Below are 18,572 nucleotides of genomic sequence, written 5' to 3' on the forward strand. Positions count from 1 at the left end.
ATATTTTAGATCTTCAAAAGAAAGTAATTTGTACTTCTCCTTACAATCCTCATAAGACAAAGTGTAAATTCAAGAACTGTTAGTCTTTATTAAATTGTTCTTTATAATATGTATATAGGACTTTACAATTTACAAAGTGATTTCATAGTCATTTTAATTATTATATTTTTGTCTACTTAAAAACCTTGAATTGGTGGCAAATCACAAAACCAAGGCTGAGTTTAAATGCTGGGTCCAAATCATGCAAATAGAAAGTGATGAATTCAAGATGCACATCGAGATCTGAAACCAGGTATAGTTCTCTCTAGTTCCTGGTTACCCCATAGCAGGGAACAGATAAATCCTATCATAATGACTTATGGTGCCAGCGAATGTGTTGCTCTTTCTCTAAACCCTTATTGTCCTCTTCCCCACAGATTTTTCAAAGTGGAATCAATTAGGTGCAAAGACATAGATGCGCTTATTCAATAATGTGAGAGAAAGCTACCTTAAGATTCACTCAACCCACATTAACTATTTTTCCCTCTGGGTTGCACTACTTCGGCCTTTCCATGTTACTTCATTTTTCCATATTCAACTGTACATATCGTATGATCTTTGAGGACAGCTTGAGGTCTACTTTGAGGATGGCTTGGAGTCTACTCTTTTAGAGAACTTTAATATGTATCTCAACGGTTTAAAATTAAGACTAGTAAACACAGGAAGATGTCAAGAAATTTAAATACAAAATATGCTGCAAATAAGCCCATAATTTACTTAAAGAAAATGATAACTGATGACATTGTCATAGTTTGGATGTTTGTCCCCCCAAAACTCATGTTAAAATTTGATCTCCAGTGTCAGAGGTGGGGCCTACTGGGAGATGTTTGGATCATGGGAGCGGATCCCTCATGAATGGCTTGGTGCTGTCCTCATGTTAATGAGGTCTTGTTCTATTAGTTCCCTCAAGAGCTGGTTGTTACAAAGAGCCTGACACCTGCTCCTGTCTCTCTTGCTTCCTGTGTAACCATGTGATCTCTGAATGCATGGCCTCCCTTTGCCTTCTGTCATGAGTGGAAACTTTGAAACTTTCACTAAAGGCCTAATATTCCAGCTGGAAGAATAGTGAGCCAAGAAACTTTTCTATGTTAATTACCCAGGTTCAGATATTCCTTTATCGCAACACAAATTTACTAAGACAGGCATCAATAATATATTTTACCATATAGTTACATTATCAATAACGTGTTTCTAAAAGTAATATCAATAAAGTTAGAGATCTTACCTAGACCATGTCTATGTGTTGACATTGGTGGTAAGACAGTCCATGTCTTGGTTTTGGGATTGTAACATTCAACAGTGTTCAATGTCTTTAAGCCATCTCGACCTCCAATTACGAAGAGTTTGTCATCAATAACAGCCACACCAAACTGCAACCTTCTGCCATTCATCATCCCTGCCTGGATCCACAGATTTGTTCTCAGATCATATTTCTCTATAGTTGTAGCTCCTGATAAAACATAAAACATAAAATCAAAAAGTCACCAATTGCTATAAATCCAACAAACAGCCTGCCAAAGCAGGGTACAGATTAGGATGTGAAAACACTCTTGTCGTATTCATTTTTTTTAAAAAAGAAAAAGTGGCAGAAAAACAAAAGTAGTAGTAATTCAACTACTTTATTTTCTCTTCTTGGCAGACATGAATGATCAAACTAGACACAAATGTTCATCTTGTTTGAATTACATAATGGTCTCATGCTAAACTATTGATTGATTCTATAGAAACATTGGTGAGTATGACCCAGTTCTGTCAGTGGATTTTACAACTTCCTTCTATCACTTTTGGCATTTAAAAATGTAGCCTAATACCAGCTTGAAAAATATTTATGAAAGCCCTTTTAAATAATTAAGCTATGCATGTTATTTGGATAATTTCTGAAAGTTAATTCAATAAACTATTATCATGTTTTTCTTTAAATTTGTCATATGCCTTAAATAACTGAAGGTTTTAAAAGTCAATTGTAAGATATATAAGCAAATATTTGCTATGCTTTTTAAACCAGCTTTTAAAAAATAATCTGGGGAATAGCTTAGGCCAGGCACAATGGCTCACGCCTGTGATCCCAGCACTCTGGGAGGCCAAGATGGGCGGATCACAAGGTCAGGAGATCGAGACCATCCTGGCTAATTAACGGTGAAACCCCGTCTCTACTAAAAACACACACACACACAAAAATTAGCCGGGCATGGTGGCAGGTGCCTGTAGTCCCAGCTACTCAGGAGGCTGAGGCAGGAGAATGGCATGAACCCGGGAGGCGGAGCTTGCAGTGAGCAGAGATTGCGCCACTCCACCCCAGCCTCGGTGACAGAGCGAGACTCCATCTCAAAAAAAAAAAAAAAAAAAAAAAAAAAATCTGGGGAATAGCTTAATAGAATTTTATAAAATGATCTTCTATCCTGAACAATCATGTTAGAATCTCTAAATAATATAGCTTATATTTCTTTAAAGCTTTTTACATATAAGTTTGAGAAATGCAGTAACTCTGACTAATAAAATAGAAATTGAAAGAAGAAGCTAAATTGCTGGTGAGATTTGTTTTAATGGGTTTAATTACCCAATTCTCATTAAAAATGCCTGTGTAGAACAAACTCCCAAATGTTTATATGATAGAATATAAGCTAATAGACGCTGATCTTGATGTAGTGTTTGACTTCATGTTCAGACTCACCTTCACCAATGTTATACCTTCAATCATGAAACATTTCTACAAAGCAAATTAACATTCTTGTGTACTTTCACTTAAGCACTGATGATCTGTTTTACCTGTAATAAAAGTTTGCAAATCTAGGGAATATATTCCTCTGGGGACTCATTTACTCTTTAGAACCTAATTAGTAATGAACTAAATGAACGTAAACACTTTCATAACAGAAGTTTTGCTAATTAAAGTAAAAACGATACAATTTATGCTCAATTTTTACTTAAAGGTAATAGCAATAATTAGATATGTCAAATCTCCTTTCTGATATTGCTAAAATTATAGGTTCATTCCAATATATAACTAATTTTGAAGTATTAGGAAATTATTGTTATTGTTAGGATAAAAATAAATTGCAATGTTCACAAAAGTTATTCAATACTGTTTATTAACATGTATATTTTAAACAAATGTATTTATTTTATATTTAATATATTTATTATATTGGATATTGAATGATTTATTCATTTGCCTTCAAATCAAAATTCTAAAGCAAACTACATAGTTGAATAACTTCAAAGTCATCTGGATTCTCAAAGCTTGATAACTTTTATATTATATGAATGCATAACTAAAAATTAAGAGTTATACACAGATGGCCTGGTGCGCGGCTCACGCCTGTAGTCCCAGCACTTTGTGAGGCCAAGGAAGGTGAATCATCTGAGGTCAGGAGATTGAGACCAGCCTGGCCTCAAACTCTGTTGAAACCCCATCTCTACTAAAAATACAAAAAATAATAATAAAAATAAAATAGCCGGGCATGGTGGCTCATGCCTGTAGTCTCAGCTACTCAGGAGGCTAAGGCAAGAGAATCCCTTGAACCTGGGAGGCAGAGGTTGCAGTGAGCTGAGAACGTGCCACTGCACTCCAGCCTGGGCAACAGAGTAAAACTCAGTTGCATAAAGAAAAAAAAAAAAGGTTTACACAGATATCTGTCTCTTGTGACTATATTTGACCGATAATGGCAGAAGAAAGTAATCTAATCCTAATTAACACAATCTCATTAGGCTCATATTTTCTGCTATGAGTGGACAAGGAAGAAAGTACTTGAACAACCGTACTTCCCACAGACTCCAAAGCCTTGCTAAAAATCTTTGCAGGGAATTTGAGGTCCAGTTACCCTCCTCAGAGGAAATAGTTAGGAACGAGTGAAATTAAGACTTCCGAGCAAGCAAAGGAGTTGCAATTCAAAAAGGAAAAGTCAGGAATTGATTTGGATTTCAAAGCCTCATTCAAATGAGCTAGATAAGTCTTAAATCTCAATACATGACAGGATTTTTAACCTTTACAGTTTTTCCTGTAACTTCAGTCTTCAAAAGTGACCTACTCACTTATCCTAGTAGCTACAGCAGAAATAGTTCATTTCCATCTTCATTTTTCAAATTAGAATTTATATTAATTTACTATGGCTACTGTTAAAAATATTTCCAATTTAGTGACAAATAACACAGATTTGTTATCTTACAGTTCAGGAGGTCAGAAATCTGAAATGGTTATTTCTGCACTAAAATCAAAATGCTGCCATGGCTCTGTTCCTTTCTGGAGGCTGCAGGAGAAAATCAGTTCTCTTGCCTTTTCTATCTTCTAGAACAAGGGTCCCCAACTTCCAGGACGTGGACCAGTAATGGTCCGTGGTCTGTTAGGAACCAGGACGCACAGCAGGAGGTGAGCGGCACCCCGAGCTCCACCTTCTGTCAGACCAGCCGTGGCATTAAATTCTCATAGGAGCGCAAACCCTATTGTGAACTGTGCATGGGAGGGATCTAGGTTGATCATACCATATGAGAATCTAATGCCTGATAACCTGAGGTGGAACAATTTCACCCTGAAACCAACCCCCACTCTCCGACCCCTGTCTATGGAAAAATGTTCTTCCACCAAACTAGTCCCTGGTGCCCAAAAAGTTGGGGACTGCTATTCTAGAGGCCACCACATTCCTTGTTACTCCATCTTCTATCCCCAAAGTCAGCAACATTGCATTTCTCTGACACTGACCCTTGTGATTACAATGGGCTCATACCAGTTTAATCAGACATAATGTAGAATAATCTGTTTATGTTAAATTCAGCTGCTTAACAACTTTAATTCCTTCACAAGCTTTATCCCACTCTTTCTGTGTAACATAACATATTCACAGGTTCCAGGGTTTAGGATATGGACATTTTTCTGGGCGGGGTTGGGGGAGGTGCATTACTCAGCTAACCTCAGAAACCAAGTCCTGTTTATACTCCAGTCTTCAATCTTGCTTAGTTATATAAAGTTAAGCAATACAAAATGAAAAAGGATATTTTATGTTTGTAGAGCTTACTCATACTAGCCAATACAATTGGTTTTCTTATTCAAATGTCAGCAGGTATTGTAAACGTTTTGTCGTCTTTTTAAGAATAATAAAATTAAGGTATGCTTTCTCTTTTTTATGAAAATTATTAATAATAATATCCTTTATGGAATTTCCTCACCAATGTACTTTATTAGCTTTCTATCTAAGCCACCTAATTCTATAATTATTATTAATTTATCAATTTGTGAGTTCTGTTGTTTTCTTTTGTTTATAAGACTGTATGTATTCCCCTGGGTATTTTCTGAGTCAGAAGAAAAGGACAAAGTCAGTCGTGAGTAATTTTAGCCTTTGTTGTCCCTTAGAGAAAAACCAATATTTATCATAATATAGATTACAAACAGAATACAAGTTAGAGTGGACTGCTGCAGTGCTATGTAATAAACTTGGAAGGGATTCAAAATGAAAGTTTACTTTAAGACATAATTATTTTAGGGTTACTCTGTTAATGAAGCCATCACTGGTATCTCAAATACCTACAAGGTGAAGGCGAATTACTCTGTGCGTAGAATATACATTATTCGGGTGATGACTACCTAAAGCCCTCAATGGACCACAATGTAATCCATGCATGTAACAAAATTGCACATATATACCCCATACATTTATTTAAAATATAATGAAATGTGGGACTGCAGGCATGACAGAGTCCTGACCACTTTTGTTAACTGAAGAATGCCCACTGTACCGAAAAATAACAATCGCTACTTTGTTGTTGCCATTGGAAATTCTGGCTGAGTATTGCCAGGCTTTTTGACTGATTAAGAGGAGGCAGAAATCTAGATTTTTAAAATGTGCAATCTCCAAACAATAAACACATATAATAATTTAAATAATGTTTAAGTACATAAAAACAAGCACATGGCCACATCTGCCATAGAGAACTATTATTAGGAGTGGTTATATCCACATTGTTTTTTCTCTTAAATTCAAGACTGCTGCCATTACAAACATGTCAAGGTTGCATTAGCTTTAGTACGAAATTATGTTGTCATTCTGTGAGCTTTTGTACAGTAATAATATTATTTTATAAAAGGTATACTATAATTTAATAAAATCTAAAAATCGTAAAGTATCTTAACCTAATGTAGTTACATAATTCAAAGGTGAATCTCATTCATCATATATAGAAAATCTGAAATAATACTAGATAGAAATTTTTCTATTTGATATAAGACAACATATGATATATTTATGTCCAATTTTATAAACTTGATAATTTATTATAGACTATATGTTAGTTAAGAGATAGGTGTGTAGCATTTGTAGTAATATCAAATTTTGATACTGAGTTATTAGAAATAATTCCTACAATGCCCATTGATTATTTTCTTTTTATTATTTTTTAATTTTACTTTAAGTTCTGGGATACACGAAAGAACATGCAGGTTTATTACATAGGTATACATGTGCCATGGTGGTTTGCTGCACTTATCAACCCGTCATCTAGGTTTTAAGCCCCACATGCATTAAGTATTTGTCCCCTTGCCACCCTACCCCCTGACAGGCCCTGGTGTCTGATGTTCCCCTCCCTGCGTCCATGTGTTCTCATTGTTCAACTCCCACTTATGAGTGAGAACATGCAGTGTTTGATTTCCTGTTCCTGTGTTAGTTTGCTGAGAATGATGGTTTCCAGCTTCATCCATGTCCCTGCAAAGGACATAAACTCATTCTTTTTTATGGCTGCATAGTATTCCATGGTGTATATGTGCCCCATTTTCTTTATCCAGTCTATCATTGGTAAGTATTTGGGTTGGTTCCAAGTCTTTGCTATTGTAAATGGTGCTGCAATAAACATACGTATCCATGTGTCTTTACAGTGAAATTATTTATAATCCTTTGAGTATATACCCAAGAACTCCCACTATTGAGTGAGATTCTCAAAGTGTGAGGGATAAGGGAGGAGACCATCCTTCATATTGTCTTATGCCCAATTTCTGCCTCCATAGAAAAAAGAAGTAAAAACTAAAAGGCAGAAATGCAATCCACAAGCAGACAGCCTGGCGCCACACCCTGGGCCTGGTAGTTAAATATTGACCCCTGACCTAATCAGTTATGTTATCTATAGATTACAGACATTGTACAGAAAAGCACTGTGAAAATCCCTGTTCTGTTTTGTTCCGATCTAATTACCGGTGCATGCAGCCCCCAGTCCCGTACCCCCTGCTTGCTCAATCGATCACGACCCTCTCACGCGCACCCCCATAGAGTTGTGAGCCCTTAAAAAGGACAGGAATTGCTCACTCAGGGAGCTCAGCTCTTGAGACAGGAGTCTTGCCGATGCTCCCGGCTGAATAAACCGCTTCCTTCTTTAACTTGGTGTCTGAGGGGTTTTGTCTGTGGCTTGTCCTGCTACATTTCTGGGTTCCTACAATGTCCATTGATTATTTTCTATAAAAAGTATTTATAAGGCTGGTCTGAGTGCCATTGCATTTACAACTAATCGATCATAACCAATTACAGATTTCTTTGTTCATTCTCCATTCCCACTGCTTCACTCGACTAGCCTTAAACAGAAGTATTCATATAACCAAGAGAATTCATGATATATATATTATTAAGAGCTACTTGACACTTTAGGGATATTTTAATTGAAATATTATTCTTAAATAAATATTGAGTAAAGGTGTTTTGTGTAGGGAGTTTTAAATAAGATATTAATAAATAATATTTAGTGAATATTTCCTTTGCTCTAAGAACTTTACCTACATTACTACATTTCATTTTATAAAAGCCTGATGAAATACATATTATTATTGTGTCAATTTTACATAATAAAAAACAAATTACAGAAAACTTTAATTACTTGCACAGCATCTCTCAGTTAACACCTGGTACATCCACAATATTAACCTGGCTCTAGAGCCCACTCTGAGAAACACTTCTTTTTATGACTTCATCCCAGATGTAAAAAGAGTTAATTGCAATTAATATATGCAGTGGGTAGAATTTTAAAAATTTCCCTTCCTGAGATTACATGACCTATTTTCCAGAACCTGTGCATATGTTGAAATATCAGTCCATGAACGGCTACGCTATATAGCATTGTTGACTTTACAATAGGAATAATATCTCGCTGGCCTTGATGACGTGATCCCCTGAAAGTGAGAGATTTTCTTCAGGCTAGTGGTAGAAGGGGAAGGAGAGCTTTCTCCAGTTAGTGGTAGAAGGGAAAATCAGAGAGTTTGAAGCATGAGCAGGACTTGACTTACTGTTCCTGGCTTGAAGATGGGTCATATAAGAAGGAATGCAAGTGGTCTCTAGAAGCTGAGAGTGATTCTGACCTGACAACCAGCAAGAAAACAGTACCTCAGTTCTACAACCACAAGGAATACATTTTGTCCACAATCAAAATAAATTTGGAAAAATTCCAGATAAGAATATAGCCTAGCTAACACCTTGATTTCAGCCTTGTGTGATCTTGAGCAGAGAATTCAGACATGCCACCCCAGGCTTTGAACCTACAGAACTCTGAGGTAATAGATGGCAGTTGTTTTAAGCCACTTTTCTGTGGTAATTTGTTACAGCAGCAGTACAGTATAGTTCTTTCAAATGTGCATTTTTACAATTTATAAAGTGTTGGTTTTTCAAGTTCAATAATTTAACCAGAAGATATTACATATAATACAAATACAAAACTACCTTCCTCATGACAAAACGAACGGTAGACTCCTTTCTCAAAATATAAAACTGAGAAAAAATGGTCAAGATGTTATCCAAAGTGCAGTTCTAGGTCTCTCAGGAGATATTCACTTATGTAGACAAATATAACTTTTTTTGTGGGGGGGGGAAATAGTAATTAATGTTTGTACACTCTAGTTTGGCAATACAGACAGCAGAATTTGTTCCTACATCTATAATTCAAGCAAATAGCAACCTCACTTATCTTGCATACAGCACAGAATTCAGTGACAAAAGGTTTTCTTAACTGACAAAAGAGATGTCACAAAAAAGCTCCTAAAAAGAAAATAAAGCTCTCTTATTCAACTCACCAGAGAGATCTTTACCTGTTCTCACAATGACTTTTTACTGCAATTTTAATGCAAAATTAACAACTGGACTTCCAAGCCATTTTACAAACTCATAAAGTAGAATGATTTAGGATAATTTAAAGCAGCAATGGGTGGCAGTGAGAAAATAACCAGGAAAAAAGAATGCATCGACTTAAATAGAACAATCACTTATGGTTATTAAACAACAGCAACAAACAATAAAATCCATATTATATAATACCTAAAGAACAGCTTGGCCTAACACTTTGGTGACCTTGATGCCATCAAATCATTAGGAAAAAGTTGTTATGTTTGATGTATTGTCTTTTAAAAAGCAGGAAATAGTGAGATGCATTTTGGAATAGTTTAAAATCAAAAAATTTTTTATGATCCATAACACATAAGACTTCAAGTTTTAAAAAACATCATTATAAAGAATTACTTATTTTTTCAATGTTTTATAGTATAATCATTTCATTGACTTTCATGTATTCATATTTCTATGAAAAATAAAGCTTTAGTATAACATTTTTATACTTATATAAAAGGTATCATTGCAGGAGAAATATTTTTCCAGCACAAATAAAAGTCTTTATTTTTTAAGTAATTTGTTATATAAAAGTGGCTTTGAAAACATTTCTAAATCATTATAATAATTCCAAATGTGCCAAATAAGCAACCAAAATATTCCATATCGATCCCTGATAAAATATTAATAGAGTGATATGTAGCTATGTATAGACATATAAATTTAAGTTTACCATTAAACTTAATGCTAGATGTTGAAGTAGATCTATAAATTTTGAAAATCCAGCATTTTGCTTGCTATTAAACTAATCTCATTGAAATGAGGAAGTACAAAAAGAAGTCTACTACTTGGCTCAAGGAAACAAAGAATATAGAACACATTTCTATTGTATGTATTACATGTAATAGTTCACCTTAATAACTAAAAATTTTTACCTTTAAAATCTTAGAAAAAATAAAACACTTCTGGAAGTAGGTAAATCAGAAAAGCAGAACACAAGTCAATACAATATTTAAATAAAAATTAAAACCATTTAGATAGTGGAAAGAAGATAATAACCTGTTTAAGGTAGCACCATGAAGAGCAAATAATCTAAAAATAAAATTAGCAAGGTCAGTACCAGCTCTAGATGGAAAAAAAGCAAAAACAAAAACAAAACAACACTACAATTCTGTTGAGAGATATTTGTTGAATGAATGGAAGAAAAGAAAAAAAACAAAACTACACTGATTCTGAATGATATTACTTATTTCATAATTTATTATATAACATTTAATATATTAATAATGATATTTGTACAAGGAATTTATAAAATTATACTGGCATTTCTTTGGAAACTTAACTGTACAATACTAGGAAGTAAATTATTTAAAACCAGACAATTTCTAATAGGATGCTCAAGGGGAAAAAACCCTATCAGATATTAAAAAGTATATAACTATAGCGTTTTCTTTAAACAAAATTACTGATGAAGAATAGCTACATTAATGAATCTGAAAGAAAGCCAGAAATAACCCTAATACATATGAGTATTTTTAATGTAATAAAAGTGGTTATACACATCAATGGAAAACATCTTATTATATAAAAAACTAAGATAATTTGTTATTCTTTTGAGAAAAATAAGTAAATCTTGATTCCTGTCTTACTCCTTATACCAGAATGAATTTCAGATGAATTGATTACTCAAGCACAGTTCACATGGCCACAACTTGATAAATGTTTGCTTCTGTTCTCTGGGTCCACATATATTAACCAAGACATAGTTTAAGTTACCTTCCAGGATAATAGTCACAGTCTAATAAAACCTTAAGAGAACTACAGATCAAGATGGCTGACTAGACCCAAGTAGCATGTACCTCCTCCACAGAGACAAACCAGAGTAATAAGTACATACTCACACTGTACAGGTCATCTAGGAGAGAACACTTGGATTCATCAGAGAAGAGATGGGAAGTGCCAGAAGTAAGTAAAGATAGTGTTCCAGGCAGCTTACCCAGCTGGGAACAGACTGACAGCTGGAAACCAACTGAGACCCTGGACGTGGGGAAACAGTAAGATAGAAACCCACAGAGCTCAGAAATCAGCTTTAACAATCTGGGCCATGGGAGAAACCCTTGACCAACCACTAGGGCCTCATGTCTGATACATGGAGCTGCCTAAAGATTCTCAGAAATGTTGCTCCAGAAAGGCAACCCACACAGAAACTCAGAGGCATTTGAGCCTGCAGTAACCTCAGTGGGAAGCCATTTTGAGAGTGCAGATACTGGGGACCTACAGGCATGGCTATAGCCACTGCAATGATCCAAGGAGGAACAGGGGAGAATAAGCACACCCACGCAACCTCTGGTAGGGTACTTGCCACTCTGCTACAAGTTGCTGATCGGATTAAGACACAAGTGGACCATACACTCCACAGCTTCTTGTTCACACTACATGCCTTGGTGGTGCTCTGACCCTGTCTAGTTCCAGGCCCAAGATGTCATTTTGGGAGTTTAATACTGGGCCGAGCTTTGCCTTTGGCCTGAGTTCAGGCTGACATGAGTGCAACTGTCACCTGATCAAGGACTGACAGAGAAACCATGTCATCCCATGCATATCTAGGACAATATTCACTGCTCTGCAAGGAGCTGATGTGAGATCCAGTTGTAATTGGACTGCACTCCCCATGGCTTCTTGTTCACACTGCTTGGTTTGATGGTGCCCTAGCCTCTCCAGGCCCAAGATACCATTTTGAGAGTTTAATGCTGGACCAAGCCCACCCTTGGCCTGAGCTTGGGATGATATGGCAGCAGCTGCTGCCTAGCCAAGAAGGGACAGGGAAATAAGGCCATCCTAGGTAGGCCTAGGACAATACCCACTGCTCTGCCGGGAGGGTACTTTTCTCCCTTCTCTGTTGCTTCTGCTCCCACTGCTACCTATTGCCTCTTACTCTTCAGGACCACCTACTAGACTGCTGTTGTTAGACTGAAACATGAGCAAACCACACTCCCCATGTAGTTCACCTGAGAGGTGCCCCACTCTCTCCAATTATATTCCCACACCTGGCACCATTCTGAGTGTTTAGAGATGTTGTTTGGTGACTGGTGGCAATGGCAGGCATTTTATTCTCAAGACTAAAGAGACCGGAGAGCTTGCTCTGGAATGGGGAGAAGGACTTCCAGAGCTCCAATGAGTGGTGTGTGTGGAGAGTGCCCAGCAGCTGGCACTGGAATTAGACTCTCTCCCATTACAGGACTGGAGTGCGAGGAGTATTGCTGAAGCTGAGGTTTCTTTTTTTTTTTTTTTTTTTTTTTTTTTGAGACAGAGTCTCGCTCTGTCGCCCAGGCGGGAGTGCAGTGGCGCAATCTCAGCTCACTGCAAGCTCCGCCTCCCGGGTTCACGCCATTCTCCTGCCTCAGCCTCCCGCGTAGCTGGGACTACAGGTGCCCGCCACCACGCCCGGCTAATTTTTTGTATTTTTTAGTAGAGACGGGGTTTCACTGTGTTAGCCAGGATGGTCTCGATCTCCTGACCTCGTGATCCGCCCGCCTCGGCCTCCCAAAGTGCTGGGATTACAGGCGTGAGCCACCGCGCCCGGCCTGAAGCTGAGGTTTCTTGCAGATGGCAAGACTGCAGCCAGGGCAGCTTTGGAAACTGAAACCTGTCTGTGTGGGTCATTGCTGGGTGCCCCAGGCTGCTCTTTTGGTCACTTGGGGGACAGTGTTCCTTAGCTCTGAAGAATAAGAAGGAGGCAGATGTCACTCTCCTGGAGATCTAAACCTTTGTGTGGATTGTCCCTAAGGGAGGATAGAGTGCAGCCACTCAAAGTCCACCATAGGTTAATGAAAATGCAAGTATAACACCAGCTGCTGAAGGCAACACCACTGAAGTCCAGGAATGGATATGGAAAGCGGGTCACCTCTTTTCCCCCACACCCCACCTCACTAAACTGCTGCAGACTCAGCAGTGGCTCTTCCCACTGGGCCCAGGAAGTGTGGGTTGAAAGAGACTGTTTCTTGGGCTTCTTTAGCAGCTCTGCCGTGACTAAAGGCAAACATACCCTGAGGGAGGGTGCTTTTCTTCCTTCTCTGTTGCTTCTGTTCCCACCACTACCTACTGTCTCTTACTCTTAAGGACCACCTAGTAGACTGCAGCCTGAATTACATCACCAGACAAAATTACATTACTACAACCAGCAACATCTTAGAAAGCCACTACACAAACCTTTCTGCAACTAAGGAACCCCTACAGAGGCCTGGCACTCTGAAAGCACCCAGAAATGAAGTCAATAAATGAAACACCATATACGCCACAGTCATATCCCCAAGGTAAAAAATAGAATAAAAAATCAAGAAGTCACATCCAAACGATAGCAAATTAAAAAAGAAATACAAAGTGTCAGCTCTCAGAAGAGAAACAACAAGCACAAAAACTCCAGCAATACAAAAAGCCAGTGTTTTGTCACCTCCAGAGGATTTCAGTAGCTTCCAGGCAATGGATCCTAACCAGAATGAAATGTCTGTAATGACAGATATAGAATTAAGGATACGGATAGCAAAAAAACTCAGTAAGATCTGAGAGAAAGTTGAAATTCAACACAAAGAAGCTAGAAAATGATTCAAAATTTAAAAGATGACATAGTCGTATTGGAAAGAACCAAACAGATTTTCTGCAATTAAAAAGTTTACTTCCAAAATTTCAAAATACAATTGGAAGCCTTAACAGCAGACTAGACCAAGCAGAAAAAAGAATTTCAGAGATCAAAGACTAATCCTTTAAATCTACCTAGTCAGACGAAAATAAAGTAAAAAGAATTTCAAAACATGACCAAATCCTTCAAGAAATATGGGATCATGTAAAACAACAAAATCTATGATATTAGCGTACCTGAGAGAGAAGAGGAAGCAAGCAACTTGGAAGACATATTTGAGGATATAACTTGGAAATATTTCCCCAATCTTCCTGAAGAGATAGACATGTAAATGCAAGAAATCCAGAGAACTACTGTGAGATACTAAGACTATAAGTCCCAAGGCACATAGTCATCAGACTATGCAAGGTCAATGCAAAAGAAAAAAATATTGAAGGCAACTAAGAAAAAGGGTCATATTACCTACAAAGGGAAACCTGTCAGACTAACAACATATTTCTCAGCAGGAATCTTACAAGCCGAAAGATATTGAGGGCCCATTTTTAGCATTCTTAAAGCAAAGAAATGCCGGCCAAGAATTTCATATTCTCCCAAACAGAGCCTCATAAATAAAGGAGAGATAAAGTCTTCCCCAGTCAAGCAATCAATAAGAGAATTAATCAGCACCAGATTGGCTCTATGAGAGATGCTTAAGGGAATTCTAGACATGGAAATGAAAGGATTATAGTTGCTATCACAAAAGCACACAGCCCATAGACCCTATAAAGCAACTACACAACTGAGACTACAAAGCAACTAGCTAACAACATGACAGGGATAAAATCTCAAATATCAATATCAACATTGAATATAAACAGTCTAAACACTCGATTTAAAAGACATAGAGAGGTAAATTGGATTAAAAAAACAAATAACAAGACCCATCCTTCCACTGTCTTCCAGAGACCCATCTGATGTGTAATGAGACCCATAGGTTCAAAGTAAAGAGATAAAGAAAGATGTACCATGCAAATGGAAAAAAAAAAAAGCAGGATCACTATTTGTTTATCAGATAAAATAGAGTTTAACAACAGAAAACAGGAAAATGAAGGGCATTAGATAATGATAAAGGGTTCAATTTAAGAAGAAGACTCAACTATTCTAAATATATATGCCCCCAACATTAAAGTACCCAGATTTATAAAACAATTAATTCTAGACCTAAGAAAAGACTTTGACAGCCACAAAGTAATAGTGGCAGACTGCAACACCTTACTGACAGCATTAGACAGATCGTTGAGGCAGAAAACTAACGAAGAAATTCTGGACTTAAATTCAACACTTGAACAATCGGACTTAATAGACATTTACAGGATACTCTACCCAACAGTCACAGAATATATATTCCTCGTCTTCATATGAAACATATGCTAAAATTTACCACATGCTTAGCCATAAAGCAAGTATTGATAAATTAAAAACAAATTTTAATTATATGAAGCATCTCCTTGGATCACAGTGGAATAAAAACAGACATAAACACTGGGAGAGTTCTCAAACCATGCGAATACATGTATATTAAACAACTTGCCCCTGAATGACTTTTGGTTAAAAAACAAAATTAGGGTAGAAATTAATTTTTTAAAAAACAAATGAAAATAGAGACAACATTCCACAACCTCTGAGGTGCGGCAAAAGTAAGGTTAACAACAAAGTTTATAGTGCTGAACATCTACATCAAGAAGATAGAAATATCTCAAATTAGCAACCTAACCGAACATCCAAAGGAACTAGAAAAACAAGAACAAACTAAACAAAGCTAGCAGAGTAAAATAAATAAAATCAGAAAACAACTAGATGAAATTGAACTGTACAAAGAATCAATGAAACTAAAAGTTAGTTAACAGAAAAAAAAGAGAGAAGATCCAATCAAACACAGTCAGAAATGACAAGGTTCACATCACAGCCAATTCCATATGAATACAAAGACTCCTCAGAGAGTGCTATGAACACCTCTATGCACACAAACAAGAAAATCTGTAAGAAACAGATAAATCTGTGGAAACACTACCTGCCAAGACTGAGCTAGGAAGAAACATTAATCCAGAACAGACTAATAAGTAATGAAACTGAATCAGCATTAAGAAACCTATCAAATAAAAAAAGCCCTATGCCAGATGGATTCACAGCAGAATTCTATCAGACATGCAAAGAAGAGCTTGTACCAATCTTACTGAAACAACTCCAAAAAATCAAGGAGGGGGGCCTCCTCCCTAACTCATTTTGGGAAACCCATGTCATCCTGATAGCAAAATCTGGTAAAGACACAAGAGTAACAACAACAAAACTACAGGCTAATACACCTGATGAGCATAGACACAAAAATCCTCAACAAAATGCTAGCAAATCTGAATCCAGCACCAGACCCAAAATTTCATTCATCACAATTAAGTAGGTTTTATTGCTGGGATACAAGGATAATTTAACACATGCTTATCAATAAATGTGATTCACCACATAAACAGAATTAAAACCAATAACCATATGGTCAACGTAATAGATTAAAAAAAAGCATGAGATAAAATTCAACATCCCTTCCTGATAACAATCCTAAACAAACTACGCATTTAAGGAATATATCTCAAAATAATAAGAGCCATCTGAGACAAACACACAGTCAACACCATACTGAATATGCAGAAGCTTAAAGCATTCTTCCTAAAACCTGGAACAAGACAAGGATGTTCACTATAAATCCTCTATTCAACACAATACTGGAAGTCCTGGCTAGAGCAGTTAGGCAAGTTACAGAAATAAAAGACATCCAAGTAGGAAAAAAAAGTCATGTTATCTCTCTTCACTGATTATATGATTCTATGGTTAGAAACCCATAAAGATTCTATCAAAAGACCCTAGACTTATCATTTTTTATTGAGTCTATTTGATTCTTCTCTCTTTTCTTCTTTATTAGTCTTGCTAGCGGTCTATCAGTTTTGTTGATCTTTTCAAAAAACCAGCTCCTGGATTCATTGCTTTTTTGAAGGGTTTTTTTGTGTCTCTATCTCCTTCAGTTCTGCTCTGATCTTAGTTATTTCTTGCCTTCTGCTAGCTTTTGAATGTGTTTGCTCTTGCTTTTCTAGTTCTTTTAATTGTGATGTTAGGGTGTCAATCTTAGATCTTTCCTGCTTTCTCTTGTGGGCATTTAGTGCTATAAATTTCCCTCTACACACTGCTTTAAATGTGTCCCAGAGATTCTGGTATATTGTGTCTTTGTTCTCGTTGGTTTTAAAGAACATCTTTATTTCTGCCTTCATTTCGTTATGTACCCAGTAGTCATTCAGGAGCAGGTTGTTCAGTTTCCATGCAGTTGAGCGGTTTTGAGTGAGTTTCTTAATCCTGAGTTCTAATTTGATTGCACTGTGGTCTGAGAGACAGTTTGTTATAATTTCTGTTATTTTACTTCCTTACACCTTACACAAAAATTAATTCAAGATGGATTAAAGACTTAAATGTTAGACCTGAAACCATAAAAATCCTAGAAGAAAACCTAGGGAATACCATTCAGGACATAGGCATGGGCAAGGACTTCATGTCTAAAACACCAAAACCAATGGCAACTAAAGCCAAAATTGACAAATGGGATCTAATTAAACTAAAGAGCTTCTGCACAGCAAAAGAAACTACCATCAGAGTGAACAGCAACCTACAGAATGGGAGAAAATTTTCACAACCTACTCATCTGACAAAAGGGCTAATATCCAGAACGTACAAAGAACGCAAACAAATTGACAAGAAAAAGACAAACAACCCCATCAAAAAGTGGGCAAAAGATATGAACAGACACTTCTCAAAAGAAGACATTTATGCAGCCAAAAGACACTTGAAAAAATGCTCATCATCAGTGGCCATCAGAGAAATGCAAATCAAAACCACAATGAGATACCATCTCACACCAGTTAGAATGGCAATCATTAAAAAGTCAGGAAACAACAGGTGCTGGAGAGGATGTGGAGAAATAGGAACACTTTTACACTGTTGGTGGGACTGTAAATTAGTTCAACCATTGTGGAAGACAGTGTGGCGATTCCTCAGGGATCTAGAACTAGAAATACCATTTGACCCAGCCATCCCATTACTGGGTATATACCCAAAGGATTATAAATCATGCTGCTATAAAGACACATGCACACATATGTTTATTGCGGCACTATTCACAATAGCAAAGACTTGGAAACAACCCAAATGTTCATCAATGATAGACTGGATTAAGAAAATGTGGCACATATACACCATGGAATACTATGCAGCCATAAAAAATGATGAGTTCATGTCCTTTGTAGGGACATGGATGAAGCTGGAAACCATCATTCTCAGCAAACTATCGCAAGGACAAAAAAACACACACCGCATGTTCTTACTCATAGGTGAGAATTGAACAATGAGAACACTTGGACACAGGAAGGGGAACATCACACACCGGGGCCTGTTGTGGGGTAGGGGGAGAGGGGAGGGATAGCATTAGGAGATATACCTAATGTAAATGATGAGTTAATGGGTACAGCACACCAACATGACACATGTATACATATGTAACACACCTGCATGTTGTGCACATATAAAAATATACACACATATACACACACACACACACACATATATATATTATATATATATATAAAGACCCTAGACTTGATAAACAACTGTGGCAAAATTTCAGGATGCAGAATCAATGTACAAGAATAAGTGGCACTTCTATATACAAATAATGTTCAAGGTGAGAACAGAATCAAGAATCCAATCTCATTTACAATATCCACAAAAAAATAAAATACCTGGGAATAAATCTAACCAAGGAGATGAAA

The 18,572-nt window shown here is 36.8% G+C and overlaps 1 protein-coding gene across 2 annotated transcripts in view; it reads right to left on the bottom strand.

Annotated features, from left to right (window-relative positions):
• The window catches only part of KLHL1 (kelch like family member 1), a 413,680-nt gene that overhangs the window by 94,750 nt on the left and 300,358 nt on the right, over window positions 1-18,572 (bottom strand). For both annotated transcript variants that reach the window (XM_019039881.3, XM_063697407.1), the window contains exon 7: window positions 1,265-1,489. In XM_019039881.3, the coding sequence (XP_018895426.1) occupies window positions 1,265-1,489 (225 nt within the window). The remainder of the gene's footprint in view (window positions 1-1,264; window positions 1,490-18,572) is intronic.

This window comes from Gorilla gorilla, chromosome 14 (genome assembly GCF_029281585.2).
Source record: "Gorilla gorilla gorilla isolate KB3781 chromosome 14, NHGRI_mGorGor1-v2.1_pri, whole genome shotgun sequence".
In the NCBI taxonomy this organism is placed as follows: domain Eukaryota; kingdom Metazoa; phylum Chordata; class Mammalia; order Primates; family Hominidae; genus Gorilla; species Gorilla gorilla.